Below are 20,951 nucleotides of genomic sequence, written 5' to 3'. Positions count from 1 at the left end.
TTAACGAGCTCGAGCCGAGCATTTGGCATGTTCGGCTCGAAATAAGCTCGAGCTTGGCTAAAAAAAATACGATCTTATATAGTAGATTATTGAGAATATTTTTAGTTGAAAATCCTCTCTTAATTGTTGCAGTTGCAACCGTTATAATCACTAACAATTTTACCAACATATAAACCCAAGAATATTCAATATCTTTGCGCAAGGTTGTAATACGATCAGGGCGAACTCGCGTGCTCATCCGACTCGAACTCGTTTTACTGGGCTCGACTCGTGAAATTAAACGAGCCGAATTTAGGTAGTGTTTTAGCCTCGATTTAGTATAAAATTGAACGAGTCGGCTCGTCCGGCTTATTAAAATCGACTCGTTTAGCTAAACGAGCCGGCTCGACTCGACTCGTGAAAATTAACGAGTTGGCTTCATTTTAATTCATTATAATTCTATCACAATCAAAATTAATGGCGTTAAAGTGGTTTAACTAGAAATGCTGGTTCAGTATCTATTCCTATCCTTTTTTGTCATCTATTTATAATTTATACTTTCATTTGTAACTCATAATTTTTTAAAACAAAAAATGTATAACTGTCACTTATAAATGTTGCCCCAATGAAAAGACTTTTGATATAAAAAAATTTAAGTAGGGGCAATTTTTTTAAAATAATAAGGGGGTCATTTTTAATTTTATATAATTTAAATATATATACTAAACTAAAAATTTAAGGGAGTCGGACCCTTAACTCTTAAAGGATCCGCCTCTGCTCGTGGCTTAGGAATCTGTCGCTTGAACTTCACTCTCCACTCCGTAAAGCTACCGTCCGTTATTATCTGTGACAATATTAGTGCTGTGTATCTTTCTTTTTTGACCCATAGAAGAAAGGATGTAATAATCCGATACCTTATATTCAGTTCTTCTCCCAAATGCATCAATATATATTTTAACTTCGTCAACATACCAAAATTACGATGAGTCAATAATATTCTGAAAATTTGGAGACAGGAGACTCTTGATAGCTTCGTGTTCTATATAAAACATACATAACGCGATCAATCCCAATTACGAAAAAAAATCGTTAAATGAATTTTTTTGACAAGCTATTTTGGGCACGCATTAACTACAATGTCACTGATATTGGTTAAATTTCTTTCTTTGTGAGGGGTGGAATTATCATAAGTGGTACTCGTACGTTAACGAACACAATTAATCAGAAATCTTAAAGGCGGAGGATCGAAAGTTATATTAAAAGAAAGGTTATACTTAAGCCATATTGTCCACAGTTCACACGCACACTGGTCATGGCAGGTGGACTGCTAGATGAAAATGAATGAATTGTGACCAACGCTTTAAAGGTTTGAATAGCTTTTAAATTATGCAATCTTGCTTTAAGTCTATTACCTGATTCTATATTTCTATGTACATGCATACAACATATATACACAGTAGCACATATCGAGACTAGTTCATGACGATATATGATATGCTGTAATATGCGTTTGACAGAACTCGAGCTCATACTATATAAGATTAGACGTTTTATATATCGTAATACACCCTAATCTTTTCCTTTTTCTATGCGTTATAGGAGTGATGATACTATCATGCTATGCAGAAGAGCAACTTGCGTGTATCAAGGTAAAGACAAGGTAATTAGTAGGAAATGTTGCTGCTTTTACATTGATTCCTCTCATGATAAATAATTGCCCTTATTAAGACCAAAGACAATTCTAGTAAAAAAATGGTTTAGTGGTATGAACACCACATCTATTCTTTCTTGGCCGTCTATCTTTTTGTAACTAACATTTGAAGGCTTGATTAAAGGAATGCAGAAATGATTACATTAATCAGTGTTCTCGAGCCATTTTATTCTTTATATTATACCTCTTCTGGTCATGATTTCATTATCTATTTAAACACCTTCATTCACTCCTCTCCCTCCAACAAACCATGTAGTTTTTTCTTACAAATCTCTTCTTCATCAAACCTCATATACAAAATCTTCCCTCAACCATGTACAACTATACTCTTATCGATTTTCGCAAGATATCTGTATAAATTTCTAGCAAATTAAATACCTCTCTGTACACTTGACTCAACCTGAAGTGGTCCTAATTTTCTTTAGTTCAATAAAAATGGCTTCTTTTTTGGATCAAACAACTTCCTTGCTCGTCGGTGTGGCTGGACCATCAGGACTAGCCGTGGGAGCATGCCTTTAAGAACAAGGAATGTTCTTTGTTGTATGTCTTTGAAAGAGTCGATCGACTGCATAGCTTCTTTGTGGCAAAAACGCACCTATGATTAATTAAAGCTTCACCTTCCAAAGTAATTGTGTCAACTCCATAAGTTTCCATTCTCTAAATACTATCCTGAATGCCCAAAAAAGAAGCAGTTCATTGATTATCTCGAAGCATAAGCAAGACACTTCGATATCAACCCACAGTTGAACGAGTGTACCTACTCAGGATTATGTGGACGTTTGTCTTCTATGGCTGATCAAGACTGTTCCCACATGTGGTTCTCTCCGCTCTGAGTTTGAGTTCATATTTCAATAGCTTGCTGTGGCAACTGGAGAAATTGCCGAGTGACATAGCAAGTTGTGCCGGATATAGGAGGATTGTAAGAGTTCTGAGGAGATGTTATACATGCTTAGGAATATAAGTCTGGTGAAAAATACAGGGGGAAAAATGGTCCTGGTTGTGGGGTGTGGAAATTCAGGCATGGAAGTCTCATTTGATTTTATGCGACCACAATGCTAATCTATCAATGGTAGTTTAAGCTCGGTAAGTCACCATTCATCATTGATGAGTAAACATATAATAACATACTCTTCAGCTCCCTGTCTCTAACATCTTGAATTGGATATATATTTAGATCAAAGTCTAATCATATAGTATTTTGTGTTCCCCAGGTTCAAAAGCTAAAGAACACATCTGTTTCTTGACATTGATGGCTAATAATGGAGCTTAGGAACACCATTGATAGTTTGGGATTCTGGCTGCAAAGATCAAGGGAGACTTCCATGCCTGAATTTCCACACCTCACAATTAGAACCTTTTTTCCCACTATATTTTTCACTAGATTTATATTCACAAGCATTGATAACCTCTCCTCCGAACGCTTGTAATCCTTAGATATCAGGCACAACCACTCTGCATTTTCTCCAGTTTCCACAACAAGCCGTTGAATGATGTACTCAACCTCAGAGCGATATATAGAACCACATGCAGAAACAGTCTTGATTCGCCCCAGGCGACAAACCTCATCAGTCATCATACTAAGCTGATTGAGTGCACTCGTTGAACGGTGGATTGATATCAAAGTCTCTTGTATATATTTCAAGATAATCGGTGAACTGTTTCTTTGTTGGGTATTCAGGTTAGTGTTCGGAGAATGGGAACTTAGGAAGCTGAAATAATTGCTTTGGAAGGTGAAGCTTTAAGGGATCAGAGGTGCATTTTTGCCACAAAGAAGCTATGGAGTCAGCTCTTTCCAGGGCAACAAATAGTATTCCTTGTTCTTTAAGGCATGTTCCTACGGCTAGTCCCGATGATCCAATCTAACTATGGGTGGTCTGTGAATCCAGACTCACCGATAAACAAGGAAGTCGTTTGATCCAAAGAAGGTTACCAACATACTAATCTGTAGAAAATAAGGACTAGTTCAGGTTGAGTCGAGTATATATGTAGAGAGGTATCTGAGATTGCATGAAATTTTTACAGATATACTTGCGCTCTCGCAAAAGATAACAATAAACATTTTTACTGCTTTCTAGACATAGTGAAGTGTGAGTTTTATAGGAAACAACACTTGCAGTTACTCTGATATTTAAATATTTATCGTTTTTTAATATTTTACAATTTATTTGTTTGCTCCGAACCGTAGAGCATGCCGCCCCTCCCCTGTTGATGCCATTCACTCTGTTCTTCTACTGTGTGATCTTACTTCACATCTCGGGATTCGTCGCCTACTATAGGGTCGGCCCTGAGTTACAAGATGCCCTATGAGGCCTTCAAAAATTTTGCCCCTCTAATAGAATTGGCTACTATGTTGTGGTACCCCCCCTGAACCCATTTGAAATCTCACCTAGAAATTGTATTGACTTGATTTGCGATAGCACAGTTATTATAAGTGCTAGGTCTATCTGAAACCAAAAATTAACTAGCAAGGTGTAACCAACATGACCTTGCACCGAGGACTCGGGGCTTAAAACTAGATTTATAATATACACCTAATAAATGTCTTTAACATTAACATTAGGAATGCACTAGTAGAACAGGTATGATACACAATCTTAGAGAAGCTTGAAACAAATATGAAATATCAATTACAACAAAAGCATAAGCATCAACATTCTTCAATCTCATCCAATGCATAGTTGTTTGTTGATACACCTGCATAATTCACTTTCTTGAACCTCACAACAACAGGGTACCGAGTTTTGGGGTCCTGCAAGTCAAAAAAACATTAAAATCCACTCAACATTTAACTATATTGAGTTCAACTTAATTGACTGTAGAAAGTGCAAGCAATGACTTGAGAGTAGCAAATGACCTGATCAACAGCTACAACTGAACCAGTGCCTTTGTACCAGTAAGATTCCTTCCTAAGAATCTTCACCTGTCCAATTCCACATTAACAAAAACTCAGAACTCATGCATGTCATAACACACGTGCAGTGCCCGGACTTTCAACATCTTGTTAACAAGCTACTAAAATAAGTGTGAGGTATCCACTAGGTTACAACGTTACTGATTCCAAACGAACTAATTAAATAAGTCGTAAATTTAATTAAAAAACATGCCACACTTACTGTGGATCCTCTCTTGGGTCCAATAGGCGGAGGCTTGGCAACCGGAGTAGGAGCTTCTTCCATGGTATCTGCTGGTGGCGCGGCCGGAGCAGCCTCCTCAGAAGCCCTGACAACCAGCCTGCCAGAAGGGAACTTTCTAGAAGTACAGGGTAAGTTAAACATCATCTTAGTAGAAGTGTTGGGATTTGTAACACTTGGTGTTACTAAAAAACCACAAGCAGCTGATGCCATACTGCAGCTAGCCATTATCAAATTCTATATTTTCTTTGCAGGGTGAAGAATAATGAAATGGATGAATAATTAAAATAATAAACACCAATGAATTGTTATTGAACCAATATCTTTTTCTTGTTTCTTGGCAAAAAAAATGATCTGTTACATATTTACACTAGCCAATAAAATGTTGCCATATGTTATATCATATCCTATTCATCTGGATAATGTTGTCATCTTCCCTGTTTGTTTTGTCTAGTGCTAATCTAGTTTTCATACAACCACTCATATATTTTATAGTTTTCAATATTTTGGTAGTATTTCAAATCATGAACATAGCCCTTCTGTAGATAACGGATCCGATCCGTTTATATTTAAAAAAATAAAATACAAACATAATTTCTTATATAAATCCATGAATCTGCTTTCCTGCAAAAAGATGATGAGAAAGTAGATAACTTTTATATTTCTCGTTATCCAGATATCAATTTCTTATTCAGAAAAGGATTACACACTCAAATAAAATTTCTTACTTCGCCTTCTTGTCTTTTTATGAAACCCATTGATAAGCACCGTTGTTGTTATTGTACCATTTGGATATGCTAACTTATAATCTATTATCAGAACTTTCAGACAGTGATCAATTTAGAATATTTTTTTTATATAATTTATTATAATATATATATATATATATTTAATAAATAATAAATTATCCGGATCGGATCATTAACGGATCGGATCGGCCTAAATCCATATCCGGTTCTTATCGGATCGGATCGTTATCGGATCGGATTTTTTTTTAATTGATCTATATCCGCTTCATTAACCTTCGGATCGGACCGGATTTCCGATCCATGCCCTACGTGTGGCTAACACATGGTTAATGGTCTCAAACTCTTAATGGGCTTGTTGGGCTTGGCTTAGACACTTATTACTCGGCCTCAATTGCTTACAAGTTATAAATGGCTCAAAGACAAGAACCTTGCTTTGTAGTCTCGTCTAGGCCCAAACTTAAAATAACAGCAAAGCAGAACATTGTGTGTCTGATTTGAAATCTGAATCTTGAACTTCTTGTTAGTTAGTATGTTTGCAGTGTGCTACATGGACTAACCAAATAAAGAGATCTTAAATATCTATAAAATTTTAATCCCGACTAATTTGTAATCCTGATTTCGTCACCGTATATAATTACGATTCCCCTGCATGTTCTCGCAAGAAAATGACAACACTAACATGTTATTTTTGAGTTGTAAGATACACAAATATGGTAGGTAATAAAATTTACCACTCACCTAAAAATATGAACAATGGTTGGTGATCACGCTACTTATTGGTCAGATTAATCCAAAAACATTCCTGTTATAGGCAACATCCTCAACATCACACTTTAAATGGTTCTGGTTTGCCAAGCAAACATCACTATTGTTCCAACTGTGTACCACTATTACAATTACAAACAAAATCACTTGTATCATAAATATAGATATCAAAATAATTGTGCATTCTAACATGTAACTACTAATTACTCAATAAGATAAAGACATTATCAAGACGATTAAAAAATGAATGTTCCAAAAGAACTACTAATAAAATGGAAAAAAATAAATCTACATATTCCGCAAAATAAATAAATGTTGTGAAAGAACTAATAAAATTGAAGAAAAGAAATTCACAGATTCCTTCCACTATCATACCTTTTCATTGCACAAAATCATGGAATAAATAAAGATTCATCGACCAAATATGATTATATATGAAATTTTATATCATGTCTGTATAATGAAAGTGAAAATCGAACACAATCCTAAATTTACATGTTAACTTTTCGTATCGCATTTTCGTGATGGAATTTTTTTATCAATGGTATATATAAGCCAATGGAGGTGGTGGTTGGAGGTTTCCGTAGATCAGATGTAGCATTAGAGTAACAAATGTAAACAGGGAGCAAACAGTAAATTTACATACATAAATACATAAACAGGGAGTACATCTTCCGCAAAACTCGTATCTAACTGTTTCATAATCTTACTTCAGTCTTCAGACAACTCTCTCTCTCTCTCTCTCCCTCTCTCTCTGACGCAGTCACACTCTCTCTGTAGATATAAACTCTATTTTTCTCTCTTTAGACATAACCAGAAGTCATTAATTACATAAGACTACTGTTATTCCGGCCAATAGTCAGTCAGTACTCCTGTACTCTCCTGACCCTTTTCATCTCCGGCCACATTTGCCACCGGAATGTCATTTTCCAGCAACTTAACTACCACTGTTCTTCTATTATAGCTATTGTCCAGGTCTCTCTCTCTCCCCCTCTCCCTCTCCCTATAGCTTCATCTCCCTCTCTCTCTCTCTCTTCCTCTCTCTATGATGTATATCTAGATTTCCTGTGGCTGTGTAAGTCAAGTTTTTTTTATTTGATTCTTTGATACTTATTTTCTGTAAATATTTAATGATGATTAACTTTGTTTTTTTGCTCAACTTTTTTATTTACTTGTTCCAAGTTAAAGATTGTAGCTTATTTTATTAGTTAAGTAAAGATTGAAGCCTCACACAATTACACATTTATTTTCAGATGTTATTTGTGCTTTTACTGTGATTTATCTATACATGGTGATTGTGTGTGGTAATATTTTAAAATTGTTCACTGACCAAGGAGATTTGTCTTGCTTGAAGCATATAATCTGGTTAATGATCTTGTATGATTTAGTGTTTTGAAATCGAAAATCTCCGGGGTTTATTCAATTGTGTAGTGTGAGGCTTCATGTGAATGTTTTGAAATTTTATGCAGTGAAAGAGTAGTTTTTGCATTGGATATGTTATGCTTAGCGTAAATCTGGGAAATTTGCATAGTGTTCTTTGTTTCTTGAACAAAAAGTCCTTTTAGAAAGAAAACGAACATTCATAAGATCCAGTTTCTTTTTGGTCAACATTATGTATCAAGTTAAATGGTTTAATAGTATTAACATTACTGATTTCCAATGCATAAAGCTTAAGTTGAAAGAATTTTCAGAGAGTGTAATACTCCTTTTATTTTTCGACCTGATTCTGGGGGTATTAATATTTATTGATCCACATCCCCTACGTCTTGCTCCTAACATACTAGTACGCATCTCACTGTATATAATTTCCTTAGTGTGAATATATTTACAGTTTAAATCCGAAATTATGAAATCTGTTTATTAACTTCTCTATAACTACTTATTCGGAAACTATTCGGATACGTTTTATGTGTTGCTTTGCGAAATTAACCACTGAGTGCACCTATCATTTTGTCTTCTATCTAAGTTATCTTGAGAGTAATGTTTTGATATGTTCATCTAGGTATTGCAATGAATGGGATACAAAATAGCAAAACTCACAAATTTGAAGAACCTTTTCCAGGATGCTTCGGTAAAATGGGCAACCTGTTTGATCTGACTGCAGGCGTACCAGGAAACCAGCTGCTTACGGAGAAGTCTTATTGTAATGGTATGTTTCATTAATTCCACATAATGGCTTAAACTTCATCCTCATTTTTCTGCATTTACTTCTATCCCCATAACCTGTTATGCGGAAGGAAATATTATTTACTCTCTTGCCTCTATAGGAGATTAGGAGTTGATCAATTCCATGACATTTTTATTTTGTTTTGAACATTCTGTTATTTTTTCTTTTGTTTTTAAGAAAGTTAATAGGTGCTTACTCATGACATATAAACTATGAACAGGTTCCTCCCTGTCAAGGAGTTGTTCAGATGTGTCAGGAATAAGTCCAATCCAGGGTCTTTTAGAAGATAAAGAGGTAAGTTACGTATATATCTTTTTGCAATACGATACTATCTACTGTAGGAACAAACAAACATCAGAACTACAGATGAGATATTAATGATTTTTTAAAAAATTTCAAGATCTCTTAGGAGAATTACATGTTTAATTCTTCTTGGAAAAAAATATAAATTAGAATAAATGCTAGATACTTAAAAACAGCTTTTTGGAAAATTTTAGGAATTGGTAGTGGTGTTAAGGAACTTAATCCTTTCAGGTACTTGTTATTGATACTTAGGTTAACACATATTCTTCAAGGTATCTTAATATGTCATGTTGGTTTTGTGATGTACAGATAATATCCGAACTGGGAAGAACTTCTTTGAATAAGATATCAATCAGAACACCCATAAAGATGCTCATTGCTGAAGAAATGTCAAAAGAAACAATTTCGACAGAAACCCCACCCAATGTAGTTGCCAGGTTAATGGGGCTTGACGCCGTTATATGTCAGCAGCCTCATTTAGCTTCACAAAGAAGTCACTCAAGAAATTTCTCTTATTCTGATGTGCCTGTGGATTATTGGCAGCAAGGACATGAGTCATTAGAGTCACAAGAACTACATGAGATTCGTCAATATCCTGAGCAGAATAATTTTAAAGATGTTTATGAGATATGGCAGTCGCATTACGACCGTGTTAGAGATAAAGCATCTCAAAAAGAAAGGTACAGTGGCAGTGCAAGCGAGAAAAAGATGGCTCTTATCCGTCAGAAATTCACAGATTTGAAGTTTCTTGCCACGGATGAAAAGCTTCGCCAGACCAAACAGTTCCAAGATGCATTAGAAGTATTAAGTTCGAACAACGATTTATTCCTCAGATTTCTCCAGGAGCCAAATTCAATGTTCTCCCAGCATCTGTGCGATTTGCAGTCCTTCCCTCCTTCATGTAATACAAAGCGTATTACTGTTCTTAGACCTGCTAAGATGGTAGATAGTAGCAAAATTGCTGGATCACTGAAGCAGATTCAAATAAAGAAAACTTCCCAGACTGAACAGGTCGGTAACCGGGACAGAAGGACTTTCGGATTTTCCAGTCCAACAAACTGTAAAGCTGAGGATAGTCATATTCAAACAACACGTATAGTGGTACTAAAACCTAGTCTTGCAAAGTCTCAAGACACTAAAACTGTTGTTTTGCCACATTCCTCATTAGCAAGTGCATTGGGTACTGCAGATGATCACGGAGAGCCTGAAAATGACGGTCCACGTGAATGGAGTGAAATTGGAAAGGAGGTCACACGGAAGGTGTGTGAAAATTTCAGTGGACATAGAAGGGATGGGACCTTGATCTCTTCTGTGTTTTCCAATGGCTATATCGGTGATTATAGTTCATTCGACAAATCGGAAAATGATTATGCCGCGGAAAATCTTAGTGATCCTGAACTTATATCTCAGACTTCTAGGCATTCTTGGGATCATAAAAGCAGGTCTGATAGCCGTTATTCTCAGTCCATTAGCCGTAAATCTTATTCACCCGAGTCTTCGGTTTGCCGAGAAGCCAAAAAGCGACTGTCTGAAAGGTGGGCCATGATGGCCTCTAGTGGAAGTTGTGAAGAAAAAAGACATATGCGGAGAAGCTCAAGTACTTTGGGCGAGATGCTCGCTATTTCAGATACGGAGAAATGTCCAGGACCTGAGGAAGATTCTAGTCATAAACAAGAGGCCAGGGGATCCACTTCATGCTTAATTAATAATTCAAATGGAAATTATAAATGCGACGCTGCCTTTACGAACTTTTCGAGGTCAAAATCTGTTCCTGTATCTTCTACTATTTATGGTTCGAGACTTGATCTAGAAGCTTCTGGTCCTAATATAGAGAAAACTGAAAGCACTAAGGAGGTGAAAAAGGAAAGGACTGCGAAATTTAAATTAAAGGAAAGAGTTTCGAGTTTGCTTTTCTCAAGAAATAAAAAAAATGGCAAGGAAGAATCAAGCCAACATTCTGTAATTGATACTGAATGTCATCCCAGCATTGCGGCATCTGAACATGATTCTGACATAAAAATGTCAAGCAAAGCACCTTCTTCAGATTTGTTAAGCATGGAACCTAAACTGGCGACAAGTCCTACTAAGGTATCTCAATTATGCGATTTCACTGTGTGCCTTTGGTCATAATAGTATCTTGCAATTAGTGCTTAATATGTCACTTTGCTTCCAAAGGTAGCAATAAATTTTTTATCGTCATCCATAAGAGATATGCGCAGACATATTTTAGTAAATGCTTTTCTTTCTTTTAGGAAAAAAAACTATTGTCATTGTTTATTGTATTTTTCTTGATGTCCTTAATTTTTTTTTGTCATATAACAGGAATTCTCTGTAATATGCAGGCTAAATGTTCAGTATCCATTGAAAATTTTAACGAGAACAAGGAGCAACCAAGTCCAATATCAGTTTTGGAACCTACATTTGACGAGGATGATCATGGCATAGCTAAGTTTTATAACAATTTAAAGCCAGAGGAAATTGGTAAGTTAATATCTGTTAACCTTCTTGAAGATTTTTGTACTTTATTCCTCAACTTCATGTTTGTTTGCTTTGCTTATTCCCATCAAATAGGAACGGAGCATTCTTCCCACCTTACTAAATCAAACCTGATTGACAAATCCCCGCCAATAGGATCCATTGCTCGGACTCTTTCATGGGATGATTCTTGTATAGAAACGACCCCTCCATATCCAATGAAATCCAATATGTTTGCGGTAGGATCAGATAAAGGAAAACAAGAATGGTTTTTCCTAGTTCAAAAATTATTATCGGCAGCTGGCTTTAACGATGTGTTGGAACCTGATACACTTTTTCCAAGATGGCATTCTCATGAGAGCCCTTTAGACCCATCATTAAGAGACCAATGCTACCTCGATGACAAAGAGACACAGCATGAGACTAAGCGTAGGCAAAGGAGATCAACCCAAAAGCTCGTGTTTGATTGTGTTAATTCTGTATTGAAAGATCTAGCTGGGCCCGAGTCAGCTACAGGGAAAAGAGGAAAATGGTGCAAGTATAATGATAGGCTTCAAGATCATGCGTCATCCACAATGTTGGACATTGTATGGGCCAACACTGAGGAATGGTTTTCTAATGAGTTGAGATGTGTTCCTAGTTATTTCGGAGAAAACAGTTTGCTTGTGGAGACAGTTGTGAAAAAGGAGGTAGTAGGAAAGGGTTGGGTTGAAGATTTGACGATAGAAATAGTAGATTTACGGAAAGAGATCGAAAACAATTTGCTGGAAGAGCTTGTGCAAGAGGCTGTGCAAGAATTAATAGTTCTACTGTGATGAGGCTTTTTCTTAGTATCTTAATTTCGACACATGGTATGGCTAGTCTGTTGGACTTGCTCTAATAGTATTATGTATACTAGATTTCAAAAAATGCACAAGTTACCATTGGAATCATTTATGTTTCGAAATTGTTGCTTAACATGGCAGATGAGTTGCAGCATTCTGTGTGGCAATACAAAAATGTAAGCCTGTAGAAAAACAAATCTGCAAAAACAATAAATGCTTCCTAAGGTTGTCTATACATATCCAGAATGGGAATTTATTAGATTGTGTCCTTTTGAAAAGGACTAAAGAAGTAATGCATGTAGCGTTCTTTTAAACCAAGCAGTTGAGATCATTATTGATCATGAGCACGGAAGATTGATGTCTTCGTAACGAGTTTATGAAGAAGTAGGTGCAGACATATTAATGCAGAACCTACCAGAAACTCCAGTTGGTAAGATTCAAAAATCACTTCCTCTGTCTCGTCCAGATGGGTGATATAGCTCAAGTAAACCTTCAAACTCGGTGGTTAATACAGTATAATGAATATTGGGTTTCTGACGTTTTTTCAGTGGCATGCATTATGCATACACCCTAATTTGCTCATTCGAAATTTTATAGTTTCTGACATCTTCGAAAACTTTTAGAATTACAGAAACAACCTTTATTTTTACCTTGTATATCTCATTTTCATATACCCTACTTCCGAGTGAGACATACCAGATACGTTTAAAAGAAATCGTGATGGAGCTAACATTGGCATTGTTTATATAGAAATTCTGAGCTTCTCTTTATAATAAAACAGTTACAGATTTATCACCATCTTTAATCACAGTATCCAAAGGAACACACCCGACCACAAACAACCCCCCCACGGGGAGGTATCATGAATACATTAGAAAACATAAAGAAACTGCCAAGCAGAACTACATAACTTGTGACTTGTGTTATCAAATCAAAAGCAATTATAAGTTTGGAGAGCTAGAAATTAACAGGGGAATAAAACAAAAAGAATATTCTGAGCAGAAAGAATCAATAAAATTTATGATATTTGACTAACAATCAAATATCACATCAGAAAAGGTTTAAACTTAAAGGAACAACCCCGTGACTTGTTTTGTACTCTGAGTTTGCCAAAGCTCAAAAATTCAACAAATGTTGGCTATCAAAATGAAGCTGGGATGATGGGACAACCATTCTTAAGTGAATACACAGCACAAAGACAGTGACAATATGAGAAATAGCACATGCATGATAATCTCCTTGTAATCTGTCTCCGTTGTTTATTTTCACCTGTCACTGCCACATCCAGATGGAAACTGCAAAGTTTATTTCTTTTTAGTTTTTAGATGGATAAGGGTAAAGGAGGAGGGTGGGATAATTTTTTTATAAGACGTCAGACGTAATACTCGGGAAGATTGAGGATTAGTAAATTAAACACACTTGTACTACCCTTCTGAACTGAGATTATGCTACCACACAGTACAATTAATAGACTAAGCACACTTGTTTTACACTACTGAACTCAGATTATGCTAACACATGGTGCCAGACTGCCGGGGACAATCCGCCCACCACCATATAATAAAATATTCCTCCTAACAGGCCAACAGAGATAAAACCATGGATAGATCATAAACTAGATGTACACAATAAACCTCAACCTCATACTTATCTATAATCACACAATTTATTGCAATTACAAAACACAAAAGAAAGGGGACAACAATTTAGACTTTGTATACAAAAGATAAAAGACCAGACTGTACGGGGTAATGTTATGAACAGAAGTTATCATCCTTTGAAAGTATAAACTTAAGCAGCTAGAAGTCTCAACACTCACACAAGTTTAGACACTGAGAACAAAAGAGTCACTACTCATGATACAGGTTGCGCAGTTATACAAAGCTGTTCTACATCGATATGTATTCCACAGTTTACTGCTTGCTTTTGTTTCATGCGCAGACAGCATTCTGATTCCGCAAGCTCTACTTGGGATCACCCCCATGCAACCCATACTGCAGCACCAAAACGCAAAGTCGATTTAAGACCAATATGCAGGACAGTAATGACTTAATTAGTTAATGATATCATAAACAATCAATAGGATATGAACAAGTCCAGGTTAGACAAGTTCCAGTGCTAAATCAGTACTCATCCGAAAAAATTTCATGCTTTCATGCATAAAATATTTGGTCATCAAAAAAGTAACAAGAAGGTTTAGCATCTTTCCTTGGACATTAAAATCTTGATTATTTGTAAGAGTATCCAGTATATAGTATATAACATATACTCAGACTGCTGGTTCTACTCAAGACCAATCTGTGGATATTCATAGTATAAAGACACAAACTAAAGGGAACATAAGCAAGTAGCTAAACTGGGTAGAAAAAACAATTATGTTTCTTTATATTGCAAGCATCGAGTCATCCTTTTAGTAGGAGCTTCAAAATTTATAAACAAGAAAAACAAACAAATCATAAAACTCATCAAGTCATGGAAACTTTGCTTCAGGCAGAGAGATTATATAATGAGATACCTTCTCTCGCATTCTTGAGCTCCATATATCAGAATCACCCTTCACTGACCCAGATGCCTGGCCTACTTGTGAATTCAGAAGTGGTTCCCTGGTTCTTACCCTAACATCATAATCTCCCTCAATGTCGTCCCCTACTGGACGAGTAGAAACCATGGATCGCAAGACCAGGGAAAGAAGAAGAGCCAGTGCCTTAAAAACAAAAAACAAAAAATTCTAATGAATATAACAAAGGTATTTTCTAGTTAGACAGTACACTCTGTAACATATGAATTTTATTCTTTAAATGCATACATATTAACAGAACATGTATCCTTCAATATCCCATATTCGCTATAAATATCAATAGCTAACATAAAACCTTGGGCCATATTTGAATGCAGTACAAGTGTACAACAGTGGATGATGCACTAATTTCACTATTAATGGTTGATTATTAGCAGTAGCAGGTTTATCTATGGCTCTACCTACGACGACTATATTAAAATCTATGTTGGTCCAACTATTTGTAGATTTCGTTACTACTATAGTCTAATTTACTAAAAAAAATTGTGCTCTTCTGTTCATTTATATACTTACTACATGGATGAAATACTATAGATTTGGATTTTTGGTCACGGAATATGTCTGAACTTATATGTATGTTACAAGCTGTGTAGTTGCTGTAAAAGATTCATATAACAGCTATACATTGAATAGCATTAAATAGTCATAACCTTCCAACATTTGTTACACTACTTATGCGGGTATCTCTATAGTTTTTCACGCAATACAGGTAAAACTTCAAATTTGAGGTGACAATTTGGTTAACATTTGCACATGGGAATATGGGATAGATTCCAAATTTATAATAGAGTAAAATGAAGATGCACGGTCAAAAGAATCAACAATATGAAGCAATTATGAGCATAAACTTTCCCAAATCTTAACTAATATCTCTTCGAATATTCAAGTAACAAATTTGAGTCCTTGCATGCATCAATGTGAATTCACTGTATATAACAGGGTAGTGTAACAGGAAATGTGAACAATAAACAAAAGCATACCTGAACTATAACTACAGCAATACCAACCCACTTACAAATATCAGCGTTGTCCTCAATGAATTTACGGAAGTTATCAACGTCTCCAGTAGGGTCATATGGAATATCCTGCACAAGAATTACAGAATTTTCAAAGGGAAAATAGACCTACTAATAAATATAAGATTATAATTGTATTAAATATGTACCATCTCCCAGTTACGATCAATGGCAATAAATGCTACCAGGGCCCCTTCGACCAGAATGAGTACAGCAGCTAATATTGTATACTGTGATATTTGTGGTTAAAGAGAACTATAACAAGCACAAAATGTAATTAAAAGCAGTAATTGACACTCTAGGGTTTCCTTTTCAATTCAGTCGAACAGATACAAACAAAATCATACGTGTAATATCTATCTATAGCTTCCCTTTACACGTAAGCCTTAAGGGTGGAGACATTATACCTAAGCAATATCTAAAGTTACATTAATTGTTTCTCATAACATTACGTCAAAATTGAGGTCAGATATATATAATCAAGAAATTTTAGAAGGATACGAAACAAAGGCAACATCCATTGATTACTTCAGCTGCAATATGACCGATGCACGAGATAGAACACAGCACAATGCCCAATCCCATAGTTGCATATATAAACCTGCCACAATAAGCACAAACATCACACAATTTTCTTAATCATTTATTACAACAAGCATCAAACAATTCGATTTAAGGTTCTTAATAGACAGCACGATGTTCCTTATTTCTAGAACGAATAATGTCTCATACATCATTCCACAAAAACCCACATCTTGCTTTAACGATCGTATATACCATCTGAACTAGGGCTTATAAAAAACAAAGTACAACATAAAAACATTTCATATACTTCTACGATACTCTTATATTATTATACTAATCACGTACGTAAAAGCAATTAGCGACTTAGGGCTAAACATACCATCCAAATATAACACTTAAATTAACACAATATTTACATCCAGAAATCAATTTTGCATTCCGAAACCTAAAACTTTAGTAACACACACGCATACACATGCACATATATTCATTAATTAACATTAAAATTCAAACAGAACTTACATTCACAATCCAATTCTACACTCATAAACCTAAAGATTCATCAAGATACATATACACAATAAAAGTAACATAAACACATTCCATATAGTTCTATGACCATCTTATACTAATCACTTACTCAAAAGAAATAACTAATATAGAAATCAACATTTCATCCAAATAAAACATTAACATTCACCCCGAAATTCGAAACCTAAAACTTCAAAATTACATTTACACTAAATTCATAAGAAAATTGCATAAATTGATCACCACCACAAAATCATCGAACACGAAAAAAATTTAACATTGCAAAACCAAAACTTTACACACACACACATTCAAACAACATAAAACAAAGTAAAGATCATATACCAGGGAGCAGGAAGCTCAACGGAATTAAATTTCTCTCCACCATCAACCTCGAAACCTTCTCCGAAAAGGTTCAACGGCTCCCCTCGATCAAGAACCGGTAAAGATCCAAACTTTACCATTCTACCATCAAAATTAGACGGAGAAGGCGCCGGAATAGGGCGGTGCGGCGGCGAATGGTGGTGATTCCATTGATTAAGCAAGTAAATAGAGTACAAAATGAGGGAAATTCCGGCGAATGTTTGGAGAAAGTGGAGGAATTTGAGAAGAAAAGAGAGGAATGAGTGGCAACAAGGGGTTCTCATTTTGGGGGTGAAATTGAAATTGAAAACCCTAGGGATTGTTTGTTGATTTTTGAGGTGTTAATTGGGGGTTTGTAAACTCACAAGTATAGATACATGATGTTCTTGTGTTGTGGTGTAATCATGGTTGGCTTTTTTCCTTTTTTTAGCCTGGGTGGTTTTGGTTTTTTGTTATTTAGTACCTTCTTTTTTTTTTAATTATGGTGATGATAAATTAATAGGTGATTGATAGTTATCCTCTTTTGCTTGGTTTTGTTTGGGTTGGGCTTGAAATAGAGATCCACGAAAGGCCTATCGGGTTTGATCGGCCTTAAAAAGTCCGGGTTTTGATTGAGCCGGATTTTTCGGATTTTGACTTTGAGCGGGCCGGGCCGGACTATCTGAAAATGTCAAAATCCGTTTGGGCTCTCGAGGCGGGTCTTTTTTGCGGGCCGGATCGGATCAGGCCGAGTTTTATTCTAATTTAAATTGGATCGAGTTTTATTAGATATTCTGAAGACTATATATGTTAGCAACTAGATCATCGTAAAAATGTATTAATTTATATGGAATATTTTATGAAAAATTATTTCGTTGAAAACATTTAAGTTCGGCAAAAAATAAACATGTTTATAGAATAATATGTTTTATCATTGTTATCCAAAAATATATAATATATTTACTATATATTCTTTCATTGTTTATGCAATGAAGTATGTAAATAATATTATTAATTACAAATATGTAAATATATATGTGTTTAAAGTATTATTTATATTTATGATAAATGTGAATTCATAATTTTTAACCAGGTTTATTCGAGTTGTTGATTAAAAAAAGAGAAAAATATCCCTAAATACGTAATTAGGTGAGTTATACGAGTATGTAGTATATTTTAATAGCAAAATTTATAATTTTTAATCAAGTGCTACAATTACAAAAATTATGTATTTATATTAAAAATGTTTTGTACTCACCTAAGTTTAACTTAGGTGAGTATGTACTTAGGAGCATTAACCCCTCAAAAAATTAATATTTTGTTGGATTAGTTTAAGTTACCTAATTTGTGGCCAAATTTATTTTAAGATTAGATTATATTTTTATGACTTAGGCTCTATTTGAGATTGCTGTTAAAAATTGTTGTGCTGTTAGAAAAAAATGCTGCTAAACAAAGTGTTGTTGTAAAAATCAGATGATTGTATGGTAATTTTTTTAATATATATATACATATATATATATATATATATATGTTTTGATGCAAAAAATTAAAAATAATAATATTTTTGGTAAGGTTTGATGGTGAAATCAGCATTTGCTTCCCACAAAAGCTAAAAACATCTTTTTCTAAAAGTATGGGGGCTTGTTTTTTCTAACATCAACTTTAAGCCAAAAGCACTTTTGCGAAAAGCAGCTTTTGAATTTTACCAAATAATTTTTTAACTGCTTTTCAGCGGAAAGCTGTTGTTGCTGCCACTAACAACAATACCAAACACACTAACTAAACTTTGTTAATTTGAACTACAATAATTTTGCACAGAAAATGGCTAAATCTTTATTTATACAATAATGATATTTAATTGTTGAATTTCTCGATATTTTGGTGGTTCTGCGTCTATTCTGTTAATTGATTCGTTAAATGTTAATGGAATTTTATTTTTCAATTAATAAAAATCAGAAAAATTACCTAAAATCTGGTAAATTCTCCAAAAATAGGGTTCTTGATAGTTCATGCGGATCAAAAATAATTTGGCGGTGTTATTGATTTCAGATTTTGACGTTCCCGTAATCTAACTAAATCCCGTAATCTATATATTCCCTTCATCAAAATTATCAAATGTTACCGATTTCGAAATTTCAGGTTTTCAAAATCGACGAACTCACACATATACTTCAGAGCCACACACAAGAAACACACACGCACACTTCTCAATTCATCTCTCTCCAAGTCGTTTATGCTCGAAAAATCTGTATATTCGGCTAGGTACCATCGCCGGCGACCACGGGTCGCGATGGTTCTGCCCTTGTTTGGTAATCTTCAGTTCACAATATGCACCAACATAATTGGCATCACGTCCTCAATCTAATACCAACTTCAGTTTCACCATTTGATTACGAACACAAAAAAAACTCAACTTCGTACATGAATCTTAAATTTTAATTTTGGGAAAACTGGTACTTTCTTTATTTATCATTAATTTGTAATATAAATATCTATAAATATAAACAACTGTTATATTTAACAAAAAATTTAACGAGAGGGAAGCTGAACCACCACACTGCTGAAAAGTTCAACAATTTGCCATCACTCTGACACAAATAAAGATTTAGCCATTTCCGTGCAAAATCATTATAGTTCAAGATAACAAAATGTAACTAAGTCTATTTTTAAATGAGGGTCTGTTTAAATTGAATGTGAATGCTTTTATTTTTCAAATTATTGCAACGTAGACGATAGTGATTGTTAGGAATCAAGCCTAAATCCTGATGATAAAAAAAATCACATTTGCATAATTATGTTAGGATAAAATGTAACCTCCAATTACTATCCGTCCTAAGGGATATCCATTGGAGAAGTAGCACATCAAATGATGTGGTCATTGTAATATCTTATGTGAGAAAGACATAAACAGATAGTAATGCAATTATTCATTCAGAAGTCATATTGACTCAATGGATAATCATATTCGGATAATTAAGTGTAAATATTCAGTGCCATGTAATTCAGATTAAGTGGAGTAAGTCATCAACTGCTAGTAAAGACAGAGCATCAACAGCTATCTACATCAGTCCATCAACTGCTAAGCAAGTGACTATCAGTGGCTAAGGAAGGCTGTAGCAAAAGGTCTTCAATGACTATGAAGTTCTTGGTCGTATGGATATCAACAACTATGAAGATCTATAGCTATTGATATGACGTGACAGTGATCAAAACCTAAGACTGTCACAGTACATGGGCTGATGGGAATCTCAATAAAAGAAGATGGGTAGCCAAGAAAAACTTGCATGTGATCTTGGATTCTGGAGAATAAGAAACATTCCATTTTCATGCATGGAAAATTGGAGAGATATTCAAGGCTGCATATCAAGATAGAATCTATTCTCATTTGTCAAGCATCACGGGAAAGAAAATGAAGAAGCAACCTTGTTGGACCTCGAAGACTGCAATATGTTTTGTCTAGCAAGCTTTATAACTTGGTGATATATAAACCAAGTAGTAGTAGTGTTTCACTCAAGAAATAGGTTTTTCATTTTCACAGAACTTTAGAGAGATATCCTCCTCTGAGTGAAACACTGAAAATCACAACTGTGAGATTACATATGTAATTGCAACAAATTATTTCTTCAAAAATAAACTTCAGGTGGCAAGTCGAAAAATAACCCACCTGAATTTATAAATATATGTGTTCATATTTTCTTTCCCATGCACAAATTAACTTGAAAATTTTAATTTGTATTCAACCCCCACCCCTCTACAAATTAACCAAAGTTGATTATTAGTGAATAACAGTGATCATTAAATGTGATGATCTAGGCACATTTGTAACAGTAAAGAACATATGTATGCTAGGTCCAC

At 34.9% G+C, this 20,951-nt stretch overlaps 3 protein-coding genes and 1 pseudogene across 4 annotated transcripts; 1 reads left to right on the top strand and 3 right to left on the bottom strand.

Annotated features, from left to right (window-relative positions):
- Nucleotides 1-2,777: 2,777 nt before the first annotated feature.
- On the bottom strand, nucleotides 2,778-4,064 carry LOC141691085 (putative indole-3-pyruvate monooxygenase YUCCA8; annotated as a pseudogene).
- A 125-nt stretch (nucleotides 4,065-4,189) lies between these two features.
- On the bottom strand, nucleotides 4,190-5,135 carry LOC141692788 (photosystem I reaction center subunit IV, chloroplastic-like). The gene is made up of 3 exons (XM_074497727.1): nucleotides 4,804-5,135; nucleotides 4,545-4,610; nucleotides 4,190-4,439 (listed from the first exon to the last, which is right to left on the bottom strand). Exons 1-3 carry the CDS (start codon nucleotides 5,047-5,049, stop codon nucleotides 4,338-4,340), a joined length of 414 nt encoding a protein of 137 aa, XP_074353828.1. The 5' UTR covers nucleotides 5,050-5,135; the 3' UTR covers nucleotides 4,190-4,337.
- A 1,794-nt stretch (nucleotides 5,136-6,929) lies between these two features.
- On the top strand, nucleotides 6,930-12,365 carry LOC141690195 (uncharacterized). Of its 2 annotated transcripts, none has more exons than XM_074494878.1 (6): nucleotides 6,930-7,310; nucleotides 8,398-8,484; nucleotides 8,723-8,796; nucleotides 9,115-10,893; nucleotides 11,148-11,286; nucleotides 11,377-12,365. In XM_074494878.1, exons 2-6 carry the CDS (start codon nucleotides 8,412-8,414, stop codon nucleotides 12,093-12,095), a joined length of 2,784 nt encoding a protein of 927 aa, XP_074350979.1. In that variant the 5' UTR covers nucleotides 6,930-7,310; nucleotides 8,398-8,411; the 3' UTR covers nucleotides 12,096-12,365. The 2 variants fall into 2 exon arrangements, with proteins under 2 accessions (XP_074350979.1, XP_074350978.1); XM_074494877.1 differs by having other exon boundaries at nucleotides 8,338-8,484.
- Nucleotides 12,366-13,733: 1,368 nt separating this feature from the next.
- On the bottom strand, nucleotides 13,734-17,568 carry LOC141690196 (tetraspanin-18-like). The gene is made up of 6 exons (XM_074494879.1): nucleotides 17,100-17,568; nucleotides 16,200-16,299; nucleotides 15,848-15,928; nucleotides 15,663-15,767; nucleotides 14,620-14,808; nucleotides 13,734-14,098 (listed from the first exon to the last, which is right to left on the bottom strand). The coding sequence occupies exons 1-6, from the start codon at nucleotides 17,399-17,401 to the stop codon at nucleotides 14,069-14,071; spliced, it is 807 nt and encodes a 268-aa protein (XP_074350980.1). The 5' UTR covers nucleotides 17,402-17,568; the 3' UTR covers nucleotides 13,734-14,068.
- Between the last annotated feature and the right edge of the window lie 3,383 nt (nucleotides 17,569-20,951).

This window comes from Apium graveolens, chromosome 10 (genome assembly GCF_009905375.1).
Source record: "Apium graveolens cultivar Ventura chromosome 10, ASM990537v1, whole genome shotgun sequence".
NCBI classification, from domain to species: Eukaryota; Viridiplantae; Streptophyta; class Magnoliopsida; order Apiales; family Apiaceae; genus Apium; species Apium graveolens.
Note: the sequence above shows the minus strand (reverse complement) of the source record. Positions and strands in the feature narration are given on the sequence as shown.